Here is a 10,797-nt window from a genome sequence, read left to right as displayed (position 1 = left end):
TGAGGCGGTGTGCCAGTAAGGACGCTGGGCCCCAAAGGGAGGTGGATTTGGGGGTGATCCCACATCGATTGGAGGAAGGAAAGAGTGTCAGCGAGGACGTTGGGCTCCGAAGGGGGGTGGATTGTGATGTCCCACATTAGTTGGGGAGGAGAACAAACCACCATTTATAAGGGCTTGGAAACCTTCCCGACGCGTTTAAAGCCTTGAGGGGAAGCCCAAAGAGGACAATATCTGCTAGCGGTGGATCTGGGTCGTTACAATCCATTGCAATATGGTCACGTTACCTACTCCTCGGTTCTTAAGAGTGAAGACTATCCCCACAGACCAACACGAGTCCTTATCTTCACTCACATACATCTTAGCTCCAAGTAAAGCGCACTTAACCATAGAGTTCTTATAATTGAACCACCGAAAAAAAAAATGCATATTGTACGGATTTCGACATCGTAGTGAGGCCATAGGATCAAAGCTAGGACAATTGCATTTATGATTAAATGATAACCTTTAGGTTAGATCAGAGCGTTTCCGCTATTTTGAGTTTTTGTTATTTTGTTTCCGCTATTTCTTTATGGTTACTTTTATTTGAAATAGATTTTACGAACATTTAAATCCACGACAATGTTTACGAAATATTTTAAATGAACATTTTCGTGCATATTAGACATATTATGCATGCAACGACGGAATTACTTTTAATAGAGAAAGAGGTTCATGTACAATCATGCAAGCACATGGTGGCTTGATAAGCTTTAAAATTGTACAATCATGCATGCACATGATGAAATTGAAAAATTCTCTCCCATGCCCTAACTAAAATAATAATGTAACGGCTTAGATCCACCATTAGTAGATATTGTCCTATTTGAGCTTTCTCTTTCCGGCTTTCCCTCAAAGCTTTAAAACGCATTTGCTATAGGAAGGTTTCCACACCCTTATAAATGGTGGTTTGATCTCCTCCGTAACCAATGTGGGACATCACAATCCACCCCCATTCATTGGGGATGGGGAGGAGATGTCCCACGTTGGTTGGGGACGAGAACAAACCACCATTTATAAGGGTGTAGAAACTTTTCCCTAGCAGACGCGTTTTCATGCCTTGAGGGGAAGCCCGAAAGGGAAAGCCCAAAGAGGACAATATTTGCTAGCGGTGGATCTGGGCCGTTACAAATGGTATCAGAGCCAGACACTGGACGATGTGCCAGCTTTCTCGCTGTTCACCGAAGGAAGGTACACACGAAGCGGTGTGCCAATAAGGACGCTGGGCCTCGAAGTGGGGTGGATTTGGTGGCGGTCCCACATCGATTGGAGGAAAGAAAGAGTGCCAACGAGGACGCTGGCCCCGAATGGAGGTGGATTGTGATGTCTCACGTTGGTTGGGGAGGATAGCAAAACAACATTTATAAGGGTGTGGAAACCTTCCTCTAGCAAACGCGTTTTAAAGCTTTGAGGGAAGCCCGAAAGGGAAAGCCCAAAGAAGACAATATCTGCTAGCGGTAGATCTAGGTCGAGGGACTCATGTCTGATTAGCTAATTGGTGAGACAAAACTTACCAAAGCGATACCGATCAGTAGTTGGTTCGAGAGGCTGGTCAGCCACACTAGGATTAAGATACAGTCTAGACTCCTACAGATTGTAGCAGTAGCCCGATGGAGTAACCTCGTGTGGAGGTAGATGGTCTACGGATCGTGAACTTCTCTTCGTCGGCTAATTAAATAAAAAAAATAATAATAATAAAAAAACAAATCATTGAAAATTCTCCACTCATGATATGGAAATCTATTAAATTGCACCTTTCTTTTTTGTTGCCTTTCGGCAGGAATCTAAATACTATGGTTGGTTTTAATTTATTTAAATAATAATAATTAATAACAATATCATGTTGGGTTTTTTAATATTCGCCAATTTTAAATAATTAGATTTTTTTTTTTTTTTTTTTTTGCTCATTTGATAATTATTGAATTTTTTTTATAATTAAGTTTAGAAATATTATTTTTATCTATATTTTTCAAAAACCAAATTAAAATTTGAAAACTAATAAAATAGTTTTTGGAATTTAGTAAAGAAATTAATTTTTTTAAAAAAATAAATCAAATGTATTGTAAATAGTGAAAATAAATACAATTTTAAAAATTAAAAAATTAGTTTTTTTAGTTTTAAAAAATTAAATTTTGATTATTTTCAAAATTTTAATATAATTAAATAAATTATATACATAAAAATAGTGTTTATAAGCTTAATTTTTTTTAAAAAATTTCAAAACCATACGGATAAATGAAAGTAAGAAAAGTGTAAATATATTAATACTCAAAACGTAAAGAGGATAAATCCAAGTCCAACACGAGACAAATTTACGTCAACACAAAATAATAAAACCGAGCATAAAATAGGAGAAGAAGTTACGCTTTGCCAATTTCACCCTCGTTCTAAGCAAGAGGCGATCAATGCCACACAATCGCTGTCCGCGAAGTCTAAATTTCTCACGACTAACTTGTTTGCTGGGTTAGAACAAGTGTTGTACACTCATTGTCCCGCTGCTGTAAAAGTGTGATTGTGATATCGTGCATGCTCCAAGCTCATTGAATGTGCGTTCAGTTTGGTCATGTTCATCTCTAACTTAAGCACCGGAACTCGTGTGACAAGCATCGTATAAATAGGGTAAAAAAAATAGGGTCAACCATTGAATAGTTAATTAAATATATAAATACTAAAATAACTTGTATTGGTCGTAAATTTATACCAAATTTAATTTTTAAAATTTTAATTACGGGTTTGAATTTCCAAATTTGCCCTCATAGTCTTTCTATTAACATTTATAAAATAAGATATTGACTCTTTTAACCCGACACGGTAGCTAAATGACAAAAATAAACCGACAACTAGGTTAAATTTCTAAGTTTAACTTTTTACTCAATAGGTTAAATTTGTAAATTAAAACTTTTTACTTGTCCAACTTTTTTTTTTACCGACTTAAAGATCATATGATCGTATCTACTAACCCGTCTTTTTTAAATTGAAAATTTTCTAGACGAGCTAAATAGACTTTTTGTTTAAAATTTCGAGACTAAATTTGTAATTAAATCCAATAAAAATAATAAAAATTATATCTAATTATCAATTTAAACATAGTTCAACTGATTAAGACATCATTATCGTCAATCAAAAAATAAAAAATTTGAATTTCCGAACTAAAAATATGTACGCTCGGGGTTGGAGCAACTCTTGTGTATTCATTAGGGTAGCAAAGGTAGTAAGCATAACATGTTGGAGAATGATGTTTTTTAGAACAATATTTTTGCCAAAAAGACAGAAAATTGCTTGTTCTTGTGTCATGTTCTTCAATAGAGATTGACATTATTAAAAACACTGTCTTTTTCTTCTTTATGTCTATTAATTATTTATTACCCTTTTGAAATGATCACTGTTTATTGTAGGTTTTCTCTCTCCTTTATATCACCCATTAGGGTTTTCTTTCTCTCTCCTCACTTGTTAATAAAGTTTGCTCCTTTCTCTCTCTCTCTCTCTCTCTGTCTCTCTCTCTCTCTCTGTCTCTCTCTCTCTCTCTCTGTCTCTCTGTCTCTCTCTCTCTCTCTCACCCTCCCTCTCACTCACTCACTCTCTCTCTCTCACCCTCCCTCTCACTCACTCACTCTCTCTCTCTCTCTCTCCTCACTTGTTAATAAAGTTTGCTCCTTTCTCTCTCTCTCTCTCTTCTCTCTCTCTCTCTCTCTCTCTCTCTCTCTCTCTCTCCATGGAAGCAACTTCATTTTGCTTAAGGTTTTCATACAAGAGATGTTGAAACAACAGCTGAAACAAAGGAAGGAAATGGAAAATAATTATGGGTAAATAACCCTTTTTTAAGTTTTGTTCTATTTCTCTCTCTAGAAATTCAAGTTTTTTCTCATAATAATCTATTTCTCTCTCTAGAAATTCAAGTTTTTTCTCATAATAATCTCTTTCTCTCTCTAGAAATTCAAGTTTTTTCTCATCATAATCTCTTTCTCTCTCTAGAAATTCAAGTTTTTTTCTCATCATAATCTCTTTCTCTCTCTAGATCTCATCAATTTACTCAATGGGTGTTCTTATTTTTTTGGAATTTCTTTGTTGATTTGATTAAGAGAATTGAAATAGTTTTGATTAGCCCTTGATTTGATCTCAATATTGTAGAGAGAGAAGGGTTATGAAGGTGGTGTAGGAGAGAGAAAATCAAGAGAGATAAAATAGAGAGAGAGAGAGACAAAGAGGTAAGGTGAGGAGAGAGAAACTAGGGCCATTTTGATTCACCTAAGGGACAAGAAACATGCATTGAGGGCTATCTATGCCTTTGCTTTGATGCCATTAGGAAGGGCAAGTGACCTTCTACCAAATTTCATAGAAAACCCTATCCCTAATTTGTTTCATCATATACCATCAACAAAACATTCTAATCGAGAGGTAGATAGATATGTTCGGTAGCTCGAGAAACCGAGCTTATATTCGATACAAGAGTTCGTTGATTCTTGGTTTCGAGTTTGCGTTAATCCCACGTTAATGCAAATTAATGGTAAGGAACAGTGGTCTCTACACTCTCTGTGTAGGATATTATCTGTTTTGAGCATAAACACTCCTTACGATCTTTGCTTTTAGTTTCTCTCAAAAAACCTCGCACTAGTAAAGATATGTTATCTTTCGCTTATATGCTTATGATCTTCTCGAGCTGATATACCGAGAGACATAAAGTTTGCATTTTGTTATGTATTTAGCATTCCGAACCTTATTTTAAATAAACCCAGATAAAATCTCGAGCCGAATAACCTATATATACACCCACGTAAAAGGGTATATATGTAGAGGCCATAAAGCTTCAATTTTTTCTCCTTTCAATACCTAATTTGATATATAATTTCTTTTCTTTGTAGGAAGATGTCTTCTTCCACCTACTCCAATTCTCCTTGTGCAGCCTGCAAGTTCCTACGTCGAAAATGTCTTCCGGGCTGCGTTTTCGCGCCCTATTTCCCGTCGGAGGAGCCACAAAAGTTCGCCAACGTCCACAAGATCTTCGGAGCTAGCAATGTCAGCAAATTACTAAACGAAGTCCAGCCACACCAACGGGAGGACGCCGTGAACTCGCTCGCTTACGAGGCCGAGGCGAGGATGAAAGACCCCGTCTACGGCTGCGTCGGCGCCATCTCGATCCTCCAAAGACAAGTCATCAAGCTTCAAAGAGAACTCGACGCTACCAACGCTAACCTCATTCGCTACGCCTGCAGTGAACTCCCCGCCCCGTCATCGTCGTCGCAGTATGCTCGGAGATCGTCATCGACAAGTCACGTCGGAAGCTCGTCGACCTCTAGCTATGGCCATTACTATTCTGGCCTCTACTTTTGTGGCCCTTGTGGAGATGACCATGACAAAGGAGAAGAACACAAGTAAAGTTTCCATTTATGTTGATATGAGTATGAAATTTTATGCATTTTGCTTAATAAATATAAAAGATAATTGCAAATCACACCCTTTCACTTCGTGTAATTTGCAAAAATGGTCTCAAACATTCATAATTTGCAAATAATTTTAAAAATTTAGGGATGATTTTGAAAATATACAAAAGTGGAAGGTGTAATTTGCAATTATCTTGATATATATATAAATATGTGTTGTATATTTTAAGGTTTGCCCATGTCCTTGTAGGGTTTAATGTAACGTATTTCTATTATTAGTGGTTTATCTTGTCATCTTTTGTGTATAATATTTATAATTCTTTTTAATTTTTAGTATATATTACCGCCGAGTTATACTCGGGTGAGGTGGAATTTGCTCGTTTTTTTTTTTTTTTTTTTTTTTTGTCGAACAAGAGGTGGGTTTGGTGTCGAGATTTGAATTTGTGACATATTGGTCGAAAAAAATGTCTTACTAATTGAGTTATGCTTAGAGGTGGGTGTAGTGTCGAGATTTGAACTTCTGATCTTTTGGTCGAGAATATATGCCTTAACTAATTGAACTATGCTCAAAAGTAGGTGCAGCGTCGAGATTTGAGCTTCTAACATTTTGGTCAAGAAATTTGTCTTGACTAATTGAACTATCCTTAGAGGTGGGTGTGTTGTCGGGATTTGAGCTTCTAACCTTTTGATCGAGAATATCTATTTTAACTCATTGAACTATGCTTAGAGGTAGGTGTGGTGTCGAGATTTACACTTTTGACCTTTTGGTTGATAATATATGTCTTAACTAATTAAACTATACTTAGAAGTGGGTGAAATGTATATTTTGGACGGAAGAAGCTAAAAATTCCAATTATTTTAACTCGGACACGAAATTATGAATTATACTTTTAAAATTCATTAAATAAAGTTTTAAAATGGAATAAAATATAAATTAAATCATTGATCTATAAAACTTTGGTTTTTTGTCCTATTACGTGGACAACATATATATATATATAATATTTATTTATTTATTTATATTATATTATTATTAATTTGATTACCTTTTTCCCTTTTGGGGAATGAAATTTTAAATATTTTATATTACCAACTTGCTATATATATATATTTTTTTTAGAAACTGTAAAATTATGATTTGTTCCAGTTGTCCGGAGCAAAAAGTATTTTGATCTCATATAAGCCTAATTACGAGTTTCTTAACTATATGTGGATGTAATGTATGTAACGTTTGAAATTCGTCTCAAAAAAGTGTTACACGACAAAAAGCTCGGGATTTTGAACTCTCATAAAAAGAGGTGCACAGGGTAGTGGTACGTTGAGAGACAACTCAATTTAGTATGATTGCACTTATAGCTTTCAAATCCAATTCGACTCATTCTTCATCACTCATGTCCAACTTTTTAGAACGTCAACTGGATTACCGTCACCGCTTAACTGCCCCATCACTCAATTTTCCCTTCAAAGACCCATGAAAGACCAACTGTTTCGGTACATCTTTGACTTGCCTTTACCACAACCCGAACCCGACATCAAAATTCTCCACGTCAATTCTGACGGGACTTACAAACCTTGATATCTCTGCTTTCCTCCTAGCTAGTTTACAACTCGTGCTATTTATAATACCAGCGGAACTTATTTCAAGAAGTTCGTTATAACGTGAAAGTCCACACCGTGTAAGAAACACGAGATTTAACACCAAAAACCCTAAACTCTTAATTAAAATTTAAAATTAAAAAAAAAAAAAAAAAAAAAAAAAGGCACGTGAGGGCCACGCCAAACCGTCCTAGAAAAGGACCACCGACCCTATAACTATCCCTACTGTACCTAATGTCTTACGTCTGCGACACCAAGACGTGCCCTTTCCCAACCCCCACGCGCCAATAAGATTGGTGCCCTTTCCCAACCCCCACGCGCCAAAAAGAAATATCCTAAATTATAACGAAAAAAAAAAAAAAATTCAATTAATTTTCTCTAATTACATTATTTACTCCTTAATATTCAGATACTTTAATATTATTTATTTATTTTTTTAATATAATTTAACCCTTTTTTTCATATGCCCGAGAAAGATTATTATATATATTTTTAAAAATTAAATATAAGCATATAATTATTTCTAAATATCTAATAATTTTTTAAAAAATTATGTTAAAATTTTAATTATTTTTTAAAAATTCTATATATATATATATATATAATCTTAAACGGTGTGTTTTAAGCATGAAGTTGGTGGCGTTGCCGTAGGTGGGCCGAGGTCTAGATCTTGGGCCAGCTTCTGGTCCATTATAACGGCCCAAATAAGGTTTTATTTATTTACTTAATTATTTTTTAAAAATAAATTTGTGAATTAAAATTTTTAATCAATTATTCTAAAATTATCGAGAAAATTAAGGTTTTTCTTAGTCGACATATATGAACTGATTTAAAATTTAAAATTAAAAAAATATATATTAATAAGGTTTTTCTAAAATATATATATGTATACCGACTCACATATATTGGCATCCACATTAATAGTTACGTATTGTGACCTAAATTTCACGAACCACGTTGACCCCACCCGACCTCAATATGTACGTAGAGTTCCCTCCATTCTAATTGGTATACTAAGAAATACACTTAACGTACTCTGTTTTTCTCTTATTCAGACAGTCTTGAAATGGCGACCTCCTAAAGTCAGAAACCCGTTAATGTGTTTACGAAGATCTTCGATGACACAATATCTACCACTCAAAAGTGTGAATAGATCTGAAAATATTATTACTTAAGGAAACAATACAGAGTTAAGAATGAGAAAATAGAATTGAGATTTAATCTTCAATCTTTAGTGATATTCACAAGGTTTATATAAGATACAAGCTACTAAAATATTATCACAAGGTTCATTTGGGTGCTTAATATCCTGAACGAAATCTCTTTAATTGCAGGAATAAGAGTGGTAAAGCACGAGAGAGCGTTATGAAACCTATTTTATCTATGAATTAGGAATGACGGTGTAACGACCCAGTCCCACCGCTAGCAGATATTGTATTCTTTGGGCTTTCCCTTTTGGGCTTCTCTTCAAGGCTGTAAAATGAGTCTGCTAGGGATTGTGATGTCCCACATTGGTTGGGGAGGAGAACAAACCACCATTTATAAGGGTGTGAAAACCTTCCCCTAGCAGACGCGTTTTAAAGCGTTGAGGGGAAGCCCGAAAGAGAGCCCAAAGAGGACAATATCTGCTAGCGGTGGATCTGGGGTCGTTTGTCGTTTTAAAGCCTTGAGGGGAAGCCCGAAAGGGAAAGCCCAAAGAGGACAATATCTGCTAGCGGTGGATCTGGGTTGTTACAAACGGGAAGGAGGACAATATCTGTTAGCGGGTCCTTACAAACGAGAAGGAGGGGATCTGGGTTGTTACAAACGGGAAGGAGGACAATATCTGTTAGCGGGTCCTTACAAACGAGAAGGAGGACAATATCTGCTAGCGATGGATCTGGGTCGTTACAAACGGGAAGGAGGACAATATTTACAAACGGGAAGGAGGACAATATTTACAAACGGGAAGGAGGACAATATTTACAAACGGGAAGGAGGACAATATTTACAAACGGGAAGGAGGACAATATTTACAAATGGGAAGGAGGACAATATCTGGATCTGGATCCTTACAAACGGGAAGGAGGACAATATCTGCTAGCGGTGGATTTGGGTTGTTACAAACGAGAAGGTTTGGCAGCTCGACGTCGTTAAGTTTTTTTGAAATTAAAATTCACTTTTATCCTATAGTCCACAATATTCAAATTTTCTAAATCTTATTTTATTTTGATATATTTACAAAATAATAAAAATAATAAAAAATGATTTATTGGGTCGAAATTAAAATGAAACTTGCTCCCCATGCAAAGCACCTACTCACCATCTCACACACACGTGTCGCCATTTGCCCAATCCCGCCACCGTTTATAACCACCCTCCAACCCCTCCCTCTTCCAAACCAAGCAATGGCCGACCGCCCACAGCCGCACCAAATCCAAGTCCATCCCCAGCGCCGCTACGACGACGTCGGCGCCAAGGGCCGCACAGGCCCATCCACCTCCACAATCCTCGCCATCATAACCCTCGTCCCGCTCGGCGGCTCGCTGCTCGGGCTCGCCGGGCTGACGCTAGCGGTGACGCTGGTCGGGCTGGCAGTAGCCACTCCAGTGTTCGTGATCTTCAGCCCGGTTCTGGTCCCAGCCATCTTAACCATAGGGCTAGCCGTCCTGGCGTTCTTGACCTCCGGGGCGTTTGGGCTCACCGCGCTGACTTCGCTTACGTGGGCTTTCAATTACGTTCGGCGGGCGATGGGGTTCATGCCGGACCAGATTGACCAAGCGAAGCGGCGCATGCAGGATATGGCTGGGTATGTGGGGCAGAAGACCAAGGATCTGGGGCAGGAGATTCAAAGCAGGACGACGACGACGACGACAACGGCCCTTCAGGAACAAGGGAGGAGGACATGAATGAACCGAATGGGCCGAGTTATGTTATGGGAATTGTATGTGTTTTGAGTGTTTGTTTGGTTTTCGAGTATTCCTAGGATTTAGTTCAGGTTTGAGCTACTTCTAGATGAATGCTGGCTTTGTTTCTTCATTGTAATGTTTGCTTCTTTGTCCACTTTCTTAGCCCAAATCAATTCTAGAGAGAAAAATTATGTCTAAATTTGTTCGTGTACTTGAACTCGAGCTGACCCGGCTCGAGAACGAGGCTCGATCGCCATCCGTGAGGTTGTCCTATGACATCAATTTGTAGGACAACCCTAACTCTGAAATAAAGGACCAAAATCTGTGTAGGAAAAGCTAAAAAATAACGAAATTGCAATTGAAGAACCACATCTCGACCCCGCTACAAATCTCGGGAGTCCGAGTCCGAGTGCACTAATTACTCCCGAGTCCGAGTGCACTAATTAAGTGGTTGATTATGGGTTTATTGAAGATATTAGTACTTGAATTGGACAATATCACAACTAGATCTCGACCCAGGTACAAATCCGAGTCCACTAATTAAGTGGTTGATTATGGGTTTAATCTGAGTCCATAATTAAGTGGTTGATTATGGGTTTATTGACGAGTTTAATATTTAAAGTGGACAATATCGTACTCATGTCTCGACCTAGCTACAAATCTCACTTAATTATGGGTTTATTGACGAGCTTAATACTTAAAACTGGACAACATCACACCCACATCTCGATTCAGCTACAAATTCCGAAAGTTGGACAATATCGTATAAAAACACAAAGTCCAACATCGTACCATTGTAGTAGTTTATGGTTTTTAACGACCCGTGAAAATAAGAACACAAAATCCAAAGTCCAATATCGTACCATTGTAACACAAAGTTACGAGAGTTTGTATTCAAT

At 37.2% G+C, this 10,797-nt stretch overlaps 2 protein-coding genes across 2 annotated transcripts; both read left to right on the top strand.

Annotated features, from left to right (window-relative positions):
- Positions 1-3,715: 3,715 nt before the first annotated feature.
- On the top strand, positions 3,716-5,722 carry LOC111792844 (LOB domain-containing protein 25-like). Its single transcript, XM_023674443.2, has 2 exons — positions 3,716-3,839; positions 4,896-5,722. Exons 1-2 carry the CDS (start codon positions 3,790-3,792, stop codon positions 5,407-5,409), a joined length of 564 nt encoding a protein of 187 aa, XP_023530211.2. The 5' UTR covers positions 3,716-3,789; the 3' UTR covers positions 5,410-5,722.
- Positions 5,723-9,389: 3,667 nt separating this feature from the next.
- On the top strand, positions 9,390-10,097 carry LOC111792314 (oleosin Ara h 10.0102). Its single transcript, XM_023673691.2, has one exon. It carries the CDS (start codon positions 9,398-9,400, stop codon positions 9,896-9,898), a length of 501 nt encoding a protein of 166 aa, XP_023529459.2. The 5' UTR covers positions 9,390-9,397; the 3' UTR covers positions 9,899-10,097.
- Positions 10,098-10,797: the final 700 nt, after the last annotated feature.

This window comes from Cucurbita pepo, chromosome 4 (genome assembly GCF_057944985.1).
Source record: "Cucurbita pepo subsp. pepo isolate OVF chromosome 4, ASM5794498v1, whole genome shotgun sequence".
In the NCBI taxonomy this organism is placed as follows: Eukaryota; Viridiplantae; Streptophyta; class Magnoliopsida; order Cucurbitales; family Cucurbitaceae; genus Cucurbita; species Cucurbita pepo.
This window is presented reverse-complemented; position numbering and strand designations above follow the sequence as displayed.